General features: G+C 44.4%; 1 protein-coding gene across 4 annotated transcripts in view; it reads right to left on the minus strand.

The window, feature by feature from the left end:
- Positions 1-1,572: 1,572 nt before the first annotated feature.
- Positions 1,573-21,295, minus strand: part of XDH (xanthine dehydrogenase) — an 89,734-nt gene continuing 70,011 nt past the window's right edge. For all 4 annotated transcript variants that reach the window (XM_069768385.1, XM_069768384.1, XM_069768383.1 and 1 more), the window contains 6 exons: positions 11,267-11,319; positions 11,034-11,148; positions 8,816-8,881; positions 5,323-5,511; positions 3,134-3,301; positions 1,573-1,943 (listed from right to left, as the gene is read on the minus strand). In XM_069768385.1, the coding sequence (XP_069624486.1) occupies positions 1,893-1,943; positions 3,134-3,301; positions 5,323-5,511; positions 8,816-8,881; positions 11,034-11,148; positions 11,267-11,319 (642 nt within the window). In that variant the 3' untranslated portion in view covers positions 1,573-1,892. The remainder of the gene's footprint in view (positions 1,944-3,133; positions 3,302-5,322; positions 5,512-8,815; positions 8,882-11,033; positions 11,149-11,266; positions 11,320-21,295) is intronic.

Below are 21,295 nucleotides of genomic sequence, written 5' to 3' on the forward strand. Positions count from 1 at the left end.
CCAAAATGGTGTCACTTGTGTGGGGTTTCCACTGTTTAGGCACATCAGAGGCTCTGCAAACGCAACATGGCGTCCAATCTCAATTCCAGCCAATTCAACATTGAAAAAGTAAAACGGCGCTCCTTCACTTCCAAGCTCTGCGGTGCGCCCAAACAGTGGTTTACCCTCACATATGGGGTATCGACGTATTCAGGAGAAATCGCACAACAACTTTTGTGGTCTAATTTCTCCTGTTACCCTTGTGAAAATAAGAATTTGTGGGCGACAAGATCATTTTTGTGTAAACAAAAGCGATTTTTTTATTTTCACGGCTCTACGTTATAAACTTCTGTGAAGCACATGGGGGTTCAAAGTGCGCGCCACACGTCTAGATAAGTTCCTTAAGGGGTCTAGTTTCCAAAATGGTGTCACTTGTGGGGAGTTTCCACTGTTTAGGCACATCAGGGGCTCTCTAAATGTGACATGGTGTCCGATCTCAATTCCAGCCAATTCTGCATTGAAAAAGTCAAACGGCGCTCCTTCACTTCTAAGTTCTGCGGTGCGCCCTAACAGTGGTTTACCCCCACATATGGGGTATTGGCGTATTCAGGAGAAATTGCATAACAAAATTTATGGTTACATTTCTGTTTTTACACTTGTGAAAATAAAAAAAACGGTTCTGAATTAAGATGTTTGCAAAAAAAAGTTAAATGTTCATTTTTTCCTTCCACATTGTTTCAGTTCCTGTGAAGCACGTAAAGGGTTAATAAACTTCTTGAATGTGGTTTTGAGCACCTTGAGGGGTGTAGTTTTTAGAATGGTGTCACACTTCATTATTTTCTATCATATAGACCCCTCAAAATGACTTCAAATGTGATGTGGTCCCTAAAAAAAAATGGTGTTGTAAAAATGAGAAATTGCTGGTAAACTTTTAACCCTTAAAACTCCCTAACAAAAAAAAATTTTGTTTCCAAAATTGTGCTGATGTAAAGTAGACATGTGGGAAATGTTATTTATTAACTATTTTTCATGACATATCTCTCTGATTTAAGGGCATAAAAATACAAAGTTTGAAAATTGCAAAATTTTAAAAATTTTCGCCATATTTCCGTTTTTTTCATAAATAATCGCAAGTAATATCGAAGAAATGTTACCACTAACATGAAGTACAATATGTCACGAAAAAACAATCTCAGAATCAGCGGGATCTGTTGAAGCGTTCCAGAGTTATAACCTCATAAAGTGACAGTGGTCAGAATTGCAAAAATTGGCCTGGTCATTAAGTACCAAATTGGCTCTGTCACTAAGGGGTTACATGTAAAGCGCCATGGAATAAATGGCGCTATAATAATAAATAATAATAAAATTTGCAGAATTGTTTCACTTTGTATTATTATTATTATTATGGTTCCCAGTGTAATGTCGAGCTCAATAATAAATCCATATGCAGTGAGCTCCCCTTAGTGGTGACTGCTGATAGGCAGAATTATATTATTTAGTTTGTTGGCTGTAGAAGTAGAGGATTTGTAGTTTTGTTTCAGAAATAATCTATAAAGATATATTAGAATAATACTCAGCACTGAATCTTGGAGATTAGTTGGAGAAACACTTTAATTTTGGAGTTTGAGGCACAGTGCATCGGCTTGTTTCGCCCTTCTGTAGGTGTCAGATCAGGGCACGGCCGGGCGACATTGATACATAAACATGTGAAATACAAACATGACTCATGACTACAATGTATCGATCCATATCAGGTGGTCTACGGGCTGTCACTCCAGATTGAGATGTCATGGACAGTCAGCTTCAGTGAACAATTTGCCATTCTTCAGTCCTCCGCTGATCCAGTAGCACAATTGGCGCTGGAGAAAGGTTAGCGTTATATTCTGTTTATAATAGCGGGACGTTCCTCTTATTTAGACTCTTATCGACCACGGCTTAAATGTTCCAGGTTCAGGGACAGGACACTGCAGGAAAACAATAAAGTGAAGCTTTATTACTGGATATCAATTTACAGCTCACGGTCATAAATATATATTTTTTTTCTACTTTCCCTTCTATTCTAATTGATTTATTGCTTATAAACAACCAGCAGGCAGGTGATGGGCTTCCTTTTTGAAATCTGTGCAATCAGAAAACACTTTGGGGCCGATTCATCTACTGTACACCTGTCACGAGTTTACCGAGAAAAAGAGGGGCTAGAAGACTGCGGTGTCTGATTTCTCATACTCCTACACTGATTATTCACCATCCTATTAAGCCATGCAAATTTCTGCTAGTAGTGCAGGGGTTAATCTGCTCAGTTGAAATCTGCTAGCTTTACTGCTTTGTTGGTCTCAGCTGTTCAGTGTTGGGCACTCCCCTCTGCTATATATATATATATATATATATATATATATATATATATATATATATATATATATATATATATACACAGGCCTCTGGCAATTTGGGATTGCCAGCTTTAGTTTGATACTGCCTGGTTCTGGAGTTGGAGGTTTTGATTGTTGGAGTGTTTATTCTGAAGACTGTTTGGTGACTTGTCTGTGTACATATCCTCATCCTCTCCTGTTTCTTTTTTCCCTTCCTTTACTTCCTAGTGTTCTACTCTGTTTTCAGTGAATATTTGTATGATAGGTATTTTCATTTATCCCTGTACACCTTCCCTTGTTCCTTGTCAGTCTGGTTTGGGTATTCTTATACACTATTACTTCCCACTATCCTGGGTGCTGGAGGGGACCGATAAGGGCTGATTAAGGAGCTCAGCAAGGCACGTGGCCCTGGCCTCTTCACATCAGAAGTAATCCGGGGAGCAGGGATAGCTAGAGCATCCCTAGCTTTAGGGATAGGTAAGGAGCCTCAACAGGGCAGATAAAGTATGCCGGTGCAGGAGCCACGACAGGAAGCAAAGAAGAGGACGACATCGTATGAAGATGAGAGGCGCCGGACTGGACCGCACCGGGACCGCCCCGGTACCACGTCTGGGTGAGTATAATCTAACTTGTTTTTCTTATCTTTCAGGTTACATCGGGGGCTTATCTACAGCATTACAGAATGCTGTAGATAAGCCCCTGATGGCAGTTGCCGCAGTTTATAGGCCCAAAATTAGGTGACAGATTCCCTTTAAACCGTACGGCATCTCCTCATATACTCTTACCAGTTTGGTGAATTGATCCACGCAGGCGTTACGGATCCTCTCCGGAGTGGCCGGACTGTCCAATCTAAACATCCCAGTGATACCAGACTCGGCTCTGGCTGACATAATGGCGTCTTTAATGGCATAAAATATGGAAGCCGATAAGAAGAGTGGAGGCTCCCCGATCGCCTAGATAGGAAATGCAATGATACAATGTATCAATATAAATAAGAGAATGCAACAATCTATCACTCATGTCATGTGACCTCCACTGTGGGAGTTGTACAGCTGGTCTTATTGGGTATAATTCACCATGAAAATTCAAAAGATCCCGAGAGACAGGAAAAACACTGCAAGACTTCCCTTGCTTCCCAACACAGTCATCATGTTTCCTGCAATTCACCTCTAAGAGAAGCTAAATATGTGGATGTTTTTACAGCTCCTATTGAGTTAACACTCTCTGAATAATTTCATATGGACCGAGCTCCTTCTAGTGGTGACTGTATAAATCTGTATGTAGTGAGCTCCCCCTAGTGGTGACTGTATAAATCTGTATGTAGTGAGCTCCCCCCTAGTGGTGACTGTATAAATCTGTATGTAGTGAGCTCCCCCCTAGTGGTGACTGTATAAATCTGTATGTAGTGAGCTCCCCCCTAGTGGTGACTGTATAAATCTGTATGTAGTGAGCTCCCCCTAGTGGTGGCTGTATAAATCTGTATGTAGTGAGCTCCCCCCTAGTGGTGGCTGTATAAATCTGTATGTAGTGAGCTCCCCCCAGTGGTGGCTGTATAAATCTGTGTGTAGTGAGCTCCCCCTAGTGGTGGCTGTATAAATCTGTATGTAGTGAGCTCCACCTAGTGGTGGCTGTATAAATCTGTATGTAGTGAGCTCCCTCCTAGTGGTGACTGTATAAATCTGTATGTAGTGAGCTCCCCCTAGTGGTGGCTGTATAAATCTGTATGTAGTGAGCTCCCCCTAGTGGTGGCTGTATAAATCTGTATGTAGTGAGCTCCCCCCTAGTGGTGGCTGTATAAATCTGTATGTAGTGAGCTCCCCCCAGTGGTGACTGTATAAATCTGTATGTAGTGAGCTCCCCCTAGTGGTGGCTGTATAAATCTGTATGTAGTGAGCTCCCCCCTAGTGGTGGCTGTATAAATCTGTATGTAGTGAGCTCCCCCCAGTGGTGGCTGTATAAATCTGTGTGTAGTGAGCTCCCCCTAGTGGTGGCTGTATAAATCTGTATGTAGTGAGCTCCACCTAGTGGTGGCTGTATAAATCTGTATGTAGTGAGCTCCCTCCTAGTGGTGACTGTATAAATCTGTATGTAGTGAGCTCCCCCTAGTGGTGGCTGTATAAATCTGTATGTAGTGAGCTCCCCCTAGTGGTGGCTGTATAAATCTGTATGTAGTGAGCTCCCTCCTAGTGGTGGCTGTATAAATCTGTATGTAGTGAGCTCCCCCTAGTGGTGGCTGTATAAATCTGTATGTAGAGAGCTCCCCCTAGTGATGGCTGTGTAAATCGGTCTTCAGTGAGCTCCCCTTAGTGGTAGCTGTATAATCTGTATGTAATGAGCTCCCTCTAGTGGTGGCTGTATAAATCTGTATGTAGTGAGCTCCCTCTAGTGGTGGCTGCATAAATCTGTATGTAGTGAGCTCCCTCTAGTGGTGGCTGTATAAATCTGTATGTAGTAAGTTCCCCCTAGTAGTGGCTGTATAAATCAGTATGTAGTGAGCTCCCTCTAGTGGTGGCTGTATAAATCTGTATGTAGTGAGCTCCCCTAGTGGTGGCTGTATAAATCTATGTAGTGAGCTCCCCTAGTGGTGGCTGTATAAATCTGTATGTAGTGAGCTCCCTCTAGTGGCGACTGTATAAATCTGTATGTAGTGAGCTCCCCTAGTGGTGGCTGTATAAATCTGTATGTAGTGAGCTCCCTCTAGTGGTGGCTGTATAAATCTGTATGCAGTCAGCTCCTCCTAGTGGTGACTGTATTAATCCCTATGTAGTGAGCTCCCCCTGTTGGTGGCTGCAGGTATTTTGTCATTCTATAAAGTTTGATACATGTGTGACAAATGTGCAACTTTTAAGAGCCATAATGGAAGCGATATCATTCCTCAGCTTTCCCATACACAGTTAAATACAATTTATAGACAGAAAAGAACAAATCATGAACTTCTATTTGTGAGTTTTTTATTCTAGCATGATGGTCGTACCTTCGATGAGTAGATCGCTTTGCTGTTTGGACAGTCCCTAAGAAGCGACACGTTAAATTCGTCTGGGATATCACCGAACGCTGGGATCTTGTACATCCCGGGGCCTCGTGTGTACAGGTTACCGTCTGGGGAATATTTTAGCTCTTCCAATGTAAAAAGGCCGAGTCCTTGGACAAAAGCCCCTTCAATCTGAGAACGTGACACAATAATTATACGGATCGTCTGCTAATGAAGGAATCAACTGTTTATGTCTCAGATTGAAAAAGTATTTAATGGTATAATTTCTCTTATTCCTTCTTTCACCAACTCTTACACTTAGGGCTCATACCCATCAGCGTGAATAAAATAGGTCCAATGTTCACCCTGAAAAGTCAGATGAGTGTTATGCACGTGGCAAGTGTACAATGTGTTTTTTCTCACCTAGCATCCGTCTGCAATGCGATTTTAACATCGGCTTTTACATAGAGGAATTCTCTGTCATTTAAAGATCCTTTTCAAAGTACATTTTCTTCAATACATATGTAGATACACATGAGTGACACATATAATTAGTAGAGTGTGTGTGCAGCTTACTGTACTTATATTTTATGAATCAATAAATTACAGAAAAAAACGTTGTGAGATCTCCCGAAATTTTGTTAACCAGCAGAGGGAAAGCGGACAGTTGGTGGCTGATGTTTATAACCTGGGAAGGGGGTAATGCACATGGAGCTTCCTAGGCTGTGAATATCTGCTCACAGCTGTATACTTAGCCTTTACTGGTTACTAAAATGGGGGACCTCCCCCCAAAAAATGACACAGGGTCCCAGCAAAGGCTAGGCAGACAGCTGTGAGGTAATATTAATAGGCTAGGAAGGGGTGATGGATATTGGCTACTATCAGCTCACAGCTGTATACTTAGCCTTTACTGGTTATTAAAATGGGGGACCTGGTGCGTTGGCAAGTGGGGTAATAGTATTGGGGTTGATGTCACCCCCATTACTAACCCCATAGTCATATTGTAAATAAAAAAGACCCAGAATAAAGTCCTTTAATTAAAATAAAGACACTGACACATTTATTTTGATGTCCATGTTCCTTGTAAAAGACCAGCATCAGTATCTTGCAGTAACATCAATAAGATGAGCGGAGTTCTTAGCCGATGAACTCTGTTCACCTTACTGACGTCACCACTAGGGCGTAAGAAAGTTTTCATGCAGAGTTCTTGGCGTAAGAAAGTTTTCATGCTAGCAGTTACATTATTGAGTGAATGGAGATCATTGGCTATGAATTCCGCTCACCGTTCTCACGATACTGCAAGGCACTGATGATGCGATATCATGTGCAGCTCAGTGTCTCTGTTGGCTGCCAGGCTGAACGCTCACATCATGCTCCTGTTAAGCAAGGTATCTAGATGTAGCAGAGCTAGACTTGTCAAGGGACAAATTAATTCTCTTATCGCCAGAGATGTAAGGAATATGGCAGTTTTTTTTCTTTTACAGGGGACATGGGCATCTGAGGATCATGTTCATGTTGAATAGGTGTTATGAACTGGTGGTTTAGGAGCAACATGGGATGAGCTCTGAAGGAAGTGGTACCTGTACTGACCGCAGTTCCTAAGCTTAACACAACACTAGCAGTAGCCGTGGGATGTTCCTGTCACTCCCTAGACACCTCGTCACAGCCGGAGAACTAACTACCCCTAAAGATAGAAACAGGAAAGCTATCTTGCCTCAGAGAAAATCCCCAAAGGATAGACAGCCCCCCACAAATAATGACTGAGTGGAGATGGAAATGACATACGTAGAATGAAACCAGGATGTAGCAAAGGAGGCCAGTCTAGCTAGATAGATAGAACAGGACAGAATACTGTACGGTCAGTATTAAAAAACTAGAAAAATCCACACAGAGTTTACAAAAATCTCCACACCTGACTAAAGGTGTGGAGGGTAAATCTGCTTCCCAGAGCTTCCAGCTTAACTGAATAAATCCATACTGACAAGCTGGACCAAAAACAGAGAATGTACAGAACAATTAAGTCCACTACAAGTGGACAGAAAAGAGCAAAGCAAGGACTTATCTTTGCTGAACTGGTCAGGATATCAGGGAAATCCAAGCAGAGATGTGAATCCAACCAGGAACCATTGACAAGAGGCACTGGCTGAAGGAAAGAGCCAGGCATAAATAGCCGAGCAGAAAGACAATCAGTGGAAGCAGCTGCAGACTGCTAAATCCAAGGAGCAGCTATTCCACTTAAAACCACCGGAGGGAGCCCAAGAGCAGAACTCACAAAAGTGCCACTTATTACCACCGGAGGGAGCCCAAGAGCGGAATTCACAACAATAGGTGACGAATATGGTTGTTTATTATTTTGGTCTTTTACAGGGGACATTGTCTTCATTGGATTAGGCGTAAAGGTGAGTATAACTTTACTTTTTTATTTTTTTTAATTAAAATAAAAGGTGTCAGTGGCTTTATTTCAACTAAAGGACTTTATTCTGGGTGTTTTTTTATTTACACTATGAATATGGGGTTAGTAACAGGGCGTTTTATAGAAGCCTCCCCATTACTAACCCCTGGGCTTGATGGCCCATTCCTAGCCTATTAATGTCAGCTTGCATCTCTCTGCATAGCCTTTGCTGGTTATTAGTTATAGTGGGACCCACCGTCATTTTTTTGGCATGGTCCCCCATTCTAATAACCAGTAAAGGCTAAGTTTACAGCTGTGAGCTGATATTAATAGCCTGGGAAGCTTCATGTTTATTACCCCTTCCCAGGCTATAAACATCAGCCCCTAGCTGTCCGCTCTCCCTTTGCTGGTTAACAAAATTTTGGGGGATCCCACGCTACAAATACACTGCACTAATTATATAAGTCACTGACATCTTTATATATCTACTCTATTGTCACACTGATTTTACTGTACACGGCTGATGAAATGTCTCACATGCTACATGTGCTGTGCAATTTATTATTTTTTTAGTCACAACCATTGACTTCCATTGGCGAGTCTCGTCTGATGTACGAGGACACTCACAGCATACTGTGATTTTTTTTGTTCTCAGTCCGATATGAGCTGAGAAAAAAATTGCAAATGAGCCGAGAACCATAGAACATCATTAGTCAGAGTGCAATCCTATTTTTTTTTTTTTATCGGATCGCACTGGTCTGTTTCCCTCTCAAATGAATATGAGCCCTTAATAGAAATATTGCGCTGGGGGTTGCCATAGTAACCTAAGCAGACTAACGCTTTAGTGCATGGGCTTTCTATCATGTGACAAGAACTCATTCATGAGTATAGAAGAAACCCATGTAAAGAAGCCATAACTAGTCCATGATATTGTAGCAACCCCAGAACAAGCACAATAGCTCCATGACTGCAACAGCGAGGAGATAAAGGAGAGAAGTGAAACTCTCATAGTAAGAATGTCAAATTTACATTTCCACGCTTTAGTACTGGTGTGATCCACATATAACATGGCGGATAAATGGATGTAAGAACATTGTCACCCACCTGCCCTATATCAATTGCCGGGTTAAGACTCATACCAACATCCATCACTATATCTGTACGCAAGTTCTGAAAAAAAATCATAAAAGAAGACTGAATATCACATGTATTGTGCCCCAATCATTTCATGTTGAGCTCCATTTGTCTGATACAGAGTTCCAAACCTCCTGCAAAACCATAGAAATAAATGAAGTCCATTTGCCTGCAGTCACCACTAGAGGGAGCTCACATCATTCAGACCCTCTTCAATTATATCTCCTATGCGGTGAGCTCCTCCTAGTGGTGGCTGCATAAATGTCACGAGTGGATCACGGCCTCCTGGGAGATCTGGGGTTAGAAGATCACTACGTATTGTGAATCCCAGATCTTACATTTATCCTGTGCGTTTGTGTTTCATGCTAAATGGATTTTGTTTCCTTTGGCGCTGAAGAGGTTAACAACCCTTTCTATGCTGGTTGGAAACATGCAGCTCCATCTCACAGCTGTTCCTGACCTGGTCATCTCCTTTCACTGTAAAATCTGGCCAGACCTTCTCTTCCTCGCCGATGAAAGTTTTACTTCCTAGCTCCTTAGAGTCGCTGTGCTGATTTGGAAATCGTTGCTGATGCTGGAGATTGTTGTATGCGGTTTTGGGGTGTATGCTTTCCTCATTGTCCTATTCCCATTTGGTTTTGTACATTTCTATCCTTCCCTAAATTCTTCTCTTCCTTTGGTGAATGTTTAGCATGTAAGTTGTTTTTTGTTATGTGTTTGCGAAGTATATAGAAAAATATATGGAGGCATGCGCATGCGCCTCCACAACCTGCATGTCAATTGTTGTCCATGTCCCGTGTTGTGGAATAAAGGACTTATGAAGAATCTTTTCAATGTGGGGAGTGCCGCATTTTTCTATATACTTCACAAATACATGATGCTCTTCTGTGCGGAGCACGCGCATTGCCAAAGCTCAGAATATAGGATCTATCATCTCAAAAGTGTAAGTTATACGTTCCACTAGTGCTGTTCGCCTTTTTCCTTGTTTATCTAACATTTATGTCCCTGGCCTAATGAGGGAGGGGTCAGCTTAGGGTATAACAGGAGAACAGTAAGGCTGGTGGCCCAAATATACTAACCTTTAGAGGTATCTTTGGGAGTAGGGGTAGTTAGGGTCCCAGCCCTAGGGACAGTGCAGGGCTTCTTTCCCTATTTATGTACAGTCACAACGTAACAATAAATCTGTATGTAGTGAGCTCCTCCTATTGGTAACTGTATAAATCTGTATGTAGTGAGCTCCCTCTAGTGGTAAATGTATAAATCTATATGTAGTGAGCTCCTCCTATTGGTAACTGTATAAATCTGTATGTAGTGAGCTCCTCCTAGTGGTGGCTGTATAAATCTGTATGCAGTGAGCTCCTCCAAGTGGTGGCTGTATAAATCTGTATGTAGTGAGCTCCTCCTAGTGGTGGCTGTATAAATCTGTATGTAGTGAGCTCCCCCTAGTGGTGGCTGGATAAATCTATATGCAGTGAGCTCCTCCTAGTGGTGACTGTACAAATCTGTATGTAGTGAGCTCCTCCTAGTGGTGGCTGTATAAATCTGTATGTAGTGAGCTCCCCCTAGTGGTGGCTGGATAAATCTATATGCAGTGAGCTCCTCCTAGTGGTGGCTGTATAAATGTGTATGTAATGAACTCCACTTAGTGGTGGCTGGATAAATCTGTATATAGTGAGCTCCCCCTAGTGGTGACTGTATAAATCTATATGTAGTGAACTCCTTTTAATGGTAACTGTATAAATGTGTATGTAATGAAGTCCACTTAGTGGTGGCAGGATAAATCTGTATGTAGTGAGCTCCCGCTATGGTGACTGTATAAATCTCTATGTAGTGAGCTCCCTCTAGTGGTAGCTGTATAAATCTGCATGTAGTGAGCTCCCTCTAGTGGTGACTGTATAAATCTGTATGTAACGAGCTTCGTCTAGTGGTGGCTATATTTATCTGTATGTAGTGAGCTCCTCCTAGTGGTGGCTGTATTTATCTGTATGCAGTGAGCTCCCTCTAGTGGTGGCTGCATAAATCACTATGTAATGTGACCCCCCCCCCGCCCCCCAAGTGGTGACTGCAGGCGGACTCTTCAAAATGCTTTGCTAATAGCTGATGCAAATTAAAGTGTATGAAGACTACATGCCACTATACTATATTTCATTACAGCATCAACTATTTTATGTGTTATATTATATCTTACCTTGTGGTCACCAGTTAAACAATCAATTTCAACTTCAGAACAAGCGACCCCATAGCTGAAGTAGTTGCTCGGATTCCCCTGATTCTTCACAGGGTCATAACCAATCCCATCAATCCTTAAGTGAAAAGAAAAAGGCTCAATGAAAATGGTGGATACATGTTCACTTATGGGAAATGCTGGATTAAAGCGTTATCACTGTAAGGACAGGCAGACAATAGCAGATGTAGGAATACTTGTAGAATCCGGTGGCCGATAGGCTGACACTGTCTTCATAAGCAGATTTGATCTATGGGGTAAAAAAAAAAGAAAGTTTTACCAGATCTTATTTTTATCATGGTTTTAATTTGCAGTAATGCTAACATCTCCTCCAGTCCCTTTCCCCAGCTGTCACCTCTCACCTAACAAAAATATTCAACCTCTCTCTCTCTTCTGGTATCTTTCCCTCCTCATTTAAGCATGCCATCATACATCCATTACTTAAAAAACCATCCCTCGATCAAAACTGTGCCGCTAACTACAGACCTGTCTCTAATCTTCTGTTTGTCTCTAAACTCCTCGAACGCCTGGTCCACTCCCGTCTTACCCGCTATCTCTCAGATAACTCTCTTCTCGACCCTCTTCAATCTGGTTTCCGCTCTTTACACTCTACTGAAACTGCCCTCACTAAAGTCTCTAATGACCTACTAACAGCTAAATCTAATGGTCACTACTCCATGCTAATTCTCTTGGATCTCTCCGCAGCATTCGATACTGTGGATCATCAGCTCCTCCTCACTATGCTCCGCTCCATCGGCCTCAAGGACACCGTTCTCTCCTGGTTCTCCTCCTATCTCTCTGACCGATCCTTCACTGTATGTTTTGCTGGTTCCTCCTCCTCTCACCTTCCCCTTACTGTTGGGGTTCCTCAAGGATCAGTCCTAGGCCCCCTCCTCTTCTTGTTGTATACTGCCCCTATTGGACAAACAATCAGTTGATTTGGTTTCCAGTACCATCTCTATGCTGATGACACCCAATTATACACTCCTGCTCCTGATATCACACTGATCTTTTTAGAAAACACCAGTGATTGTCTTACCGCTGTCTCTAACATCATGTCCTCCCTCTATCTGAAACTGAACCTGTCAAAAACTGAACTCCTCGTGTTCTCTCCCTCTACTAACCTACCTTTGCCATCTCCGTGTGCGGTTCCACCATTACTCCAAAGCAACATGCCTGCCGCCTTGGGGTCATCCTTGATTCCGAGCTTTCATTCACCCCCCACATCCGATCACTGGCTCGCTCTTCTTATCTGCATCTCAAAAACATTTCTAGAATTCGCCCTTTTCTTACTTTCGACTCTGCAAACACTCTTACTGTTTCTCTTATTCATTCCCGTCTGGACTATTGTAACTCTTTACTAATCGGCCTCCCTCTTACCAAACTCTCCCCGCTCCAATCTGTCCTGAATGCTGCTGCCAGGATCATATTCCTCACGAACCGTTACACTGATGCCTCTACCTTGTGCCAGTCATTACACTGGTTACCCATCCACTCCAGAATCCAGTACAAAACTACTACCCTCATCCACAAAGCGCTCCATGGCTCAGCACCACCCTACATCTCCTCTCTGGTCTCAGTCTACCACCCTACTTGTGCCCTCCGCTCCGCTAATGACCCCAGGTTAGCATCCTCAATAATCAGGACCTCCCACTCCCATCTCCAAGACTTTACCCGTGCTGCGCCGATTCTTTGGAATGCACTACCTAGGTTAATACGATTAATCCCCAATCCCCACAGTTTTAAGTGTGCCCTAAAAACTCATTTGTTCAGATTGGCCTACCGCCTCAACGCTTTAACCTAACTATCCCTGTGTGGCCCATTCAAAAAAAAAATAATATTGGGTTCCTCGCATCATGTTCTCATACACTTTATGCAGTTACTAGCTGAAGAGCCCGGCATTGCCTGGGCATAGTAAATATCTGTGGTTAGTTATAGCACCTCACTTCTCTTATTTTCCCATAACGCCTCTCATTTTCTCCCTTACACCTCTCATTTTCCCCCTCACTCCTCTTATTTTCCCCCTCACATACAATATTGTTCTGCTCCAGGAAGACATCCAGTCCTCTCTTGAACCCCTCGACTGAGTTCGCCATCACCACCTCCTCAGGCAAGCAATTCCAGATTCTCATTGCATGTCATCTCCTGTATATAATATATACCTGTATGTCATCTCTTCTGTATATACTATATACCTGTATGTCATCTCCTCCTATATATAGTATATACCTGTATGTTATCTCCTGTACATAGTATATACCTTTATGTCATCTCCCCTGTATATAGTATATACCTGCTGTATGTAATCTCCTCCTCTATATACCTATGTGTCATCTCCTCTTTTATATAGTATATACCTGTATGTCATCTCCTCCTGTATATAGTATATACGTGTGTCATCTCCTCCTGTATATAGTATATACCTGTAAGTCATCTGCTCCTGTATATAGTATATACCTGTTTGTCATCTCCTCTTGTATGTAGTATGTACCTGTATGTCATCTCCTCCTGTATATAGTATATACCTGTGTGTTATCTCCTCCTATATATAGTATATACCTGTGTGTCATCTGCTCCTGTATATATCTGTGTGTCATCTCCTACTGTATATAGTATATATGTGTGTCATCTCCCCTGTATATAGTATACTAGCTATTGAACCCGTTCTACGCCCGGGTGGCGAGCATTTATATTGGTATATTGTCTCCATCATGGTATGTGCTGCTCCATCCTGCGTCCCCATCCTGTCATGTGCTGCTCCATCCTGCGTCCCCATCCTGCTATGCGCTGCTACATCCTGCGTCCCCATCCTGTCATGTGCTGCTCCATCCTGCGTCCCCATCCTGTCATGCGCTGCTCCATCCTGCGTTCCCTTTCCTGTCATGCGCTGCTCCCATCCTGCGTCCCCATCCTGTCATGCGCTGCTCCAATCCTGCGTCCCCATCCTGTGATGCGCTGCTCCCATCCTGTGATGCGCTGCTCCCATCCTGCGTCCCCATCCTGTCATGTGCTGCTCCATCCTGCGTCCCCATCCTGTCATGCGCTGCTCCATCATGCGTCCCCATCCTGTCATGCGCTGCTGCATCCTGCGTCCCCATCCTTATGTGCTGCTGCATCCTGCGTCCCCATCCTGTCATGCGCTGCTGCATCCTGCGTCCCCATCATTATGTGCTGCTGCATCCTGCGTCCCCATCCTTATGTGCTGCTGCATCCTGCGTCCCCATCCTTATGTGCTGCTGCATCCTGCGTCCCCATACTGTTATGTGCTGCTCCATCCTGCGTCCCCATCCTTATGTGCTGCTCCATCCTGCGTCCCCATCCTTATGTGCTGCTCCATCCTGCGTCCCCATACTGTTATGTGCTGCTCCATCCTGCGTCCCCATCCTTATGTGCTGCTCCATCCTGCGTCCCCATCCTTATGTGCTGCTCCATCCTGCGTCCCCATCCTTATGTGCTGCTCCATCCTGCGTCCCCATCCTTATGTCCTGCTCCATCCTGCGTCCCCATCCTTATGTGCTGCTCCATCCTGCGTCCCCATCCTTATGTGCTGCTCCATCCTGCTTCCCCATCCTTATGTCCTGCTCCATCCTGCGTCCCCATCCTTATGTCCTGCTCCATCCTGCGTCCCCATCCTTATGTCCTGCTCCATCCTGCGTCCCCATCCTTATGTCCTGCTCCATCCTGCGTCCCCATACTGTTATGTGCTGCTCCATCCTGCGTCCCCATCCTTATGTGCTGCTCCATCCTGCGTCCCCATCCTTATGTGCTGCTCCATCCTGCGTCCCCATCCTTATGTGCTGCTCCATCCTGCGTCCCCATCCTTATGTCCTGCTCCATCCTGCGTCCCCATCCTTATGTCCTGCTCCATCCTGCGTCCCCATACTGTTATGTGCTGCTCCATCCTGCGTCCCCATCCTTATGTGCTGCTCCATCCTGCGTCCCCATCCTTATGTGCTGCTCCATCCTGCGTCCCCATCCTTATGTCCTGCTCCATCCTGCGTCCCCATCCTTATGTCCTGCTCCATCCTGCGTCCCCATCCTTATGTCCTGCTCCCGGGAGCGTCGCTCTGTGAGGCCCAGACTGCGCCGGCGCTTGCGCAGTCTATAGAAGCTTCGGACAGAGTGACGCTCCCAGCGTTATATTATAGATACCTGTTATGTAGGCAATCCAGTAACACAGTGTGCAGTAATCAGAGCACATACAGTGATCTGACAATAACCCAAAAACAATAGAACGAGCTCTGAGACGTGGAATCTCTGTAGACCGCAATACCTGAACCTATCCTAAACACAACTAAAGGCAGCTGTGGATTGCGCCTGACACTACCTATGCAACTCGGCACAGCCTGAGGAACTGACTAGCCTGAAGATAGAAATACAAGCCTGACTTGCCTCAGAGAAATACCCCAAAGGAAAAGGCAGCCCCCCACATATAATGACTGTTAGCAAGATGAAAAGACAAAACGTAGGGATGAAATAGATTCAGCAAAGTGAGGCCCGATATTCTAGATAGAGCGAGGATAGCAAAGAGAACTTTGCAGTCTACAAAAAACCCTAAAGCAAAAAACCACGCAAAGGGGGCAAAAAGACCCACCGTGCCGAACTAACGGCACGGCGGTACACCCTTTGCGTCTCAGAGCTTCCAGCAAAAACGAATAGACAAGCTGGACAGAAAAAACAGCAACAAAAGCAAAGAAGCACTTATCTAAGCAGAGCAGCAGGCCACAGGAAAGATCCAGAAGCTCAGATCCAACACTGGAACATTGACAAGGAGCAAGGAAGACAGAATCAGGTGGAGTTAAATAACAAGGCAGCCAACGAGCTCACCAGAACACCTGAGGGAGGAAGCCCAGAAGCTGCAGTACCACTTGTGACCACAGGAGTGAATTCAGCCACAGAATTCACAACAGTACCCCCCCTTGAGGAGGGGTCACCGAACCCTCACCAGAGCCCCCAGGCCGACCAGGATGAGCCACATGAAAGGCACGAACAAGATCTGGAGCATGGACATCAGAGGCAAAAACCCAGGAATTATCTTCCTGAGCATAACCCTTCCATTTAACCAGATACTGGAGTTTCCGTCTAGAGACACGAGAATCCAAACTTTTCTCCACAATATACTCCAATTCCCCCTCCACCAAAACAGGGGCAGGAGGCTCAACAGATGGAACCATAGGTGCCACGTATCTCCGCAACAACAACCTATGGAATACATTATGTATGGAAAAGGAGTCCGGGAGGGTCAGACGAAAGGACACAGGATTGAGAATCTCAGAAATCCTATACGGACCAATAAAACGAGGTTTAAATTTAGGAGAGGAAACCTTCATAGGAATATGACGAGAAGATAACCAAACCAGATCCCCAACACGAAGTCGGGGACCCACACGGCGTCTGCGATTAGCGAAAAGTTGAGCCTTCTCCTGGGACAAGGTCAAATTGTCCACTACCTGAGTCCAGATCTGCTGCAACCTGTCCACCACAGAATCCACACCAGGACAGTCTGAAGACTCAACCTGTCCTGAAGAGAAACGAGGATGGAACCCAGAATTGCAGAAAAATGGAGAGACCAAGGTAGCCGAGCTGGCCCGATTATTAAGGGCGAACTCAGCCAACGGCAAAAAGGACACCCAATCATCCTGGTCTGCAGAAACAAAACATCTCAGATATGTTTCCAAGGTCTGATTGGTTCGTTCGGTCTGGCCATTAGTCTGAGGATGGAAAGCCGAGGAAAAAGATAGGTCAATGCCCATCCTACCACAAAAGGCTCGCCAGAACCTTGAAACAAACTGGGAACCTCTGTCAGAAACAATATTCTCAGGAATGCCATGCAAACGAACCACATGCTGGAAGAACAAAGGCACCAAATCAGAGGAGGAAGGCAATTTAACCAAGGGCACCAGATGGACCATTTTAGAAAAGCGATCACAGACCACCCAAATGACTGACATCTTTTGAGAAACGGGAAGGTCAGAAATGAAATCCATCGAAATATATGTCCAAGGCCTCTTCGGGACCGGCAAGGGCAAAAGCAACCCACTGGCACGTGAACAGCAGGGCTTAGCCCTAGCACAAATCCCACAGGACTGCACAAAAGTACGTACATCCCGTGACAGAGATGGCCACCAGAAGGATCTAGCCACTAACTCTCTGGTACCAAAGATTCCTGGATGACTAGCCAACACCGAACAATGAAGTTCAGAGATAACTTTACTAGTCCACCTATCAGGGACGAACAGTTTCTCGGCCGGACAACGATCAGGTTTATTAGCCTGAAATTTTTGCAACACTCGCCGCAAATCAGGGGAGATGGCAGACACAATGACTCCTTCCTTGAGGATACTCGCCGGCTCAGATAAACCCGGAGAGTCGGGCACAAAACTCCTAGACAGAGCATCCGCCTTCACATTTTTAGAGCCCGGAAGGTACGAAATCACAAAATCGAAGCGAGCAAAAAATAACGACCAACGGGCCTGTCTAGGATTCAAGCGCTTGGCAGACTCGAGATAAGTCAAGTTCTTATGATCAGTCAATACCACCACGCGATGCTTAGCTCCTTCAAGCCAATGACGCCACTCCTCGAATGCCCACTTCATGGCCAGCAACTCTCGGTTGCCCACATCATAATTACGCTCAGCAGCAGAAAACGTCCTGGAAAAGAAAGCACATGGTTTCAACACTGAGCAACCAGAACCTCTCTGTGACAAAACCGCCCCTGCTCCAATCTCAGAAGCATCAACCTCGACCTGGAACGGAAGAGAAACATCTGGTTGACACAACACAGGGGCAGAACAAAAACGACGCTTCAACTCCTGAAAAGCTTCCACGGCAGCAGAAGACCAATTAACCAAATCAGCACCCTTCTTGGTCAAATCGGTCAATGGTTTGGCAATGCTAGAAAAATGACAGATGAAGCGACGATAAAAATTAGCAAAGCCCAGGAACTTTTGCAGACTTTTCAGAGATGTCGGCTGAGTCCAATCCTGGATGGCTTGGACCTTAACCGGATCCATCTCGATAGTAGAAGGGGAAAAGATGAACCCCAAAAATGAAACTTTCTGCACACCGAAGAGACACTTTGATCCCTTCACGAACAAAGAATTAGCACGCAGGACCTGGAAAACCATTCTGACCTGCTTCACATGAGACTCCCAATCATCTGAGAAGATCAAAATGTCATCCAAGTAAACAATCAGGAATTTATCCAGATACTCACGGAAGATGTCATGCATAAAAGACTGAAAAACAGATGGAGCATTGCCAAGTCCGAACGGCATCACTAGATACTCAAAATGACCCTCGGGCGTATTAAATGCCGTTTTCCATTCATCTCCTTGCCTGATTCTCACCAGATTATACGCACCACGAAGATCTATCTTAGTGAACCAACTAGCCCCCTTAATCCGAGCAAACAAGTCAGATAACAATGGCAAGGGATACTGAAACTTAACAGTGATCTTATTAAGAAGGCGGTAATCAATACACGGTCTCAGCGAACCATCTTTCTTGGCTACAAAAAAGAACCCTGCTCCCAGTGGTGATGACAATGGGCGAATATGTCCCTTCTCCAGGGATTCCTTCACATAACTGCGCATAGCGGTGTGTTCAGGCACGGATAAATTAAATAAACGACCTTTAGGGAATTTACTACCAGGAATCAAATTGATAGCACAATCACAATCCCTATGCGGAGGTAGGGCATCGGACTTGGGCTCTTCAAATACATCCTGATAATCAGACAAGAACTCTGGGACCTCAAAAGGAGTGGATGACGAAATAGACAAAAATGGAACATCACCATGTACTCCCTGACAACCCCAGCTGGTTACCGACATAGAGTTCCAATCCAATACTGGATTATGGGTTTGTAGCCATGGCAACCCCAACACGACCACATCATGCAGATTATGTAGCACCAGAAAGCGAATAACTTCATGATGTGCAGGAGCCATGCACATGGTCAGCTGGGTCCAGTACTGAGGTTTATTCTTGGCCAAAGGTGTAGCATCAATTCCTCTCAACGGAATAGGACACCGCAAAGGCTCCAAGAAAAACCCACAACGTTTAGCATAATCCAAATCCATCAGATTCAGGGCAGCGCCTGAATCCACAAACGCCATGACAGAATACGATGACAAAGAGCATATCAAGGTAATGGACAGAAGGAATTTGGATTGTACAGTACCAATGACAGCAGACCTATCAAACCGCTTAGTGCGCTTAGGACAATGAGAAATAGCATGAGTGGAATCACCACAGTAGAAACACAGCCCATTCAGAAGTCTGTGTTCTTGCCGTTCAACTCTGGTCATAGTCCTATCGCACTGCATAGGCTCAGGTTTAATCTCAGACAATACCGCCAGATGGTGCACAGATTTACGCTCGCGCAAGCGACGACCGATCTGAATGGCCAAAGACATAGACTCATTCAAACCAGCAGTCATAGGAAAACCCACCATGACATCCTTAAGAGCCTCAGAGAGACCCTTTCTGAACAAAGCTGCCAGCGCAGATTCATTCCACAGAGTGAGTACTGACCACTTCCTAAATTTCTGACAATATACTTCTATATCATCCTGACCCTGGCACAAAGCCAGCAAATTTTTCTCAGCCTGATCCACTGAATTAGGCTCATCGTACAGCAATCCGAGCGCCAGGAAAAACGCATCGACACCACTCAATGCAGGGTCTCCTGGCGCAAGAGAAAATGCCCAGTCCTGAGGGTCGCCGCGCAAAAAAGAAATAATAATCAAAACCTGTTGAACTGAATTACCAGAAGAATGAGGTTTCAAGGCCAGAAATAGCTTACAATTATTTTTGAAGCTCAGAAACTTAGTTCTATCACCAAAAAACAAATCAGGAATAGGAATTCTTGGTTCTAGCATAGATTTCTGATCAATTGTATCTTGAATCTTTTGTACATTTATAACGAGATTATCCATTGAAGAGCACAGAGCCTGAATATCCATGTCGACAGCTGTGTCCTGAAGCACCCTAATGTCTAGGGGAAAAAAAAGACTGAACACAGAGCTGAGAAAAAAAAATGATGTCAGAACTTCTTTTTTCCCTCTATTGAGAATCATTAGCTTGGCTCCTTGTACTGTTATGTAGGCAATCCAGTAACACAGTGTGCAGTAATCAGAGCACATACAGTGATCTGACAATAACCCAAAAACAATAGAACGAGCTCTGAGACGTGGAATCTCTGTAGACCGCAATACCTGAACCTATCCTAAACACAACTAAAGGCAGCTGTGGATTGCGCCTGACACTACCTATGCAACTCGGCACAGCCTGAGGAACTGACTAGCCTGAAGATAGAAATACAAGCCTGACTTGCCTCAGAGAAATACCCCAAAGGAAAAGGCAGCCCCCCACATATAATGACTGTTAGCAAGATGAAAAGACAAAACGTAGGGATGAAATAGATTCAGCAAAGTGAGGCCCGATATTCTAGATAGAGCGAGGATAGCAAAGAGAACTTTGCAGTCTACAAAAAACCCTAAAGCAAAAAACCACGCAAAGGGGGCAAAAAGACCCAACGTGCCGAACTAACGGCACGGCGGTACACCCTTTGCGTCTCAGAGCTTCCAGCAAAAACGAATAGACAAGCTGGACAGAAAAAACAGCAACAAAAGCAAAGAAGCACTTATCTAAGCAGAGCAGCAGGCCACAGGAAAGATCCAGAAGCTCAGATCCAACACTGGAACATTGACAAGGAGCAAGGAAGACAGAATCAGGTGGAGTTAAATAACAAGGCAGCCAACGAGCTCACCAGAACACCTGAGGGAGGAAGCCCAGAAGCTGCAGTACCACTTGTGACCACAGGAGTGAATTCAGCCACAGAATTCACAACAGATACCTGTGTGTCATCTCCTCGTGTATATAGTATATATCTGTGTCATCTCCCCTGTATATAGTATGTACCTGTATGTCATCTCCTCCTGTATATAGTATATACCTGTGTGTCATCTCCCCTGTATATAGTATATACCTGTGTGTCATCTCCCCTGTATATAGTATATACCTGTGTGTCATCTCCCCTGTATATAGTATATACCTGTGTGTCATCTTCCCTGTATATAGTATGTACCTGTATGTCATCTCCCCTGCATATAGTATATACCAGTGTGTCATCTCCTCCTGTATATAGTATATACCTGTGAGTCATCTCCCCTGTATATAGTATATACCTGTGTGTCATCTCCTCCTGTATATAGTATATA

The sequence above is a fragment of the Ranitomeya imitator genome, chromosome 5 (genome assembly GCF_032444005.1).
Source record: "Ranitomeya imitator isolate aRanImi1 chromosome 5, aRanImi1.pri, whole genome shotgun sequence".
Classification (NCBI taxonomy): domain Eukaryota; kingdom Metazoa; phylum Chordata; class Amphibia; order Anura; family Dendrobatidae; genus Ranitomeya; species Ranitomeya imitator.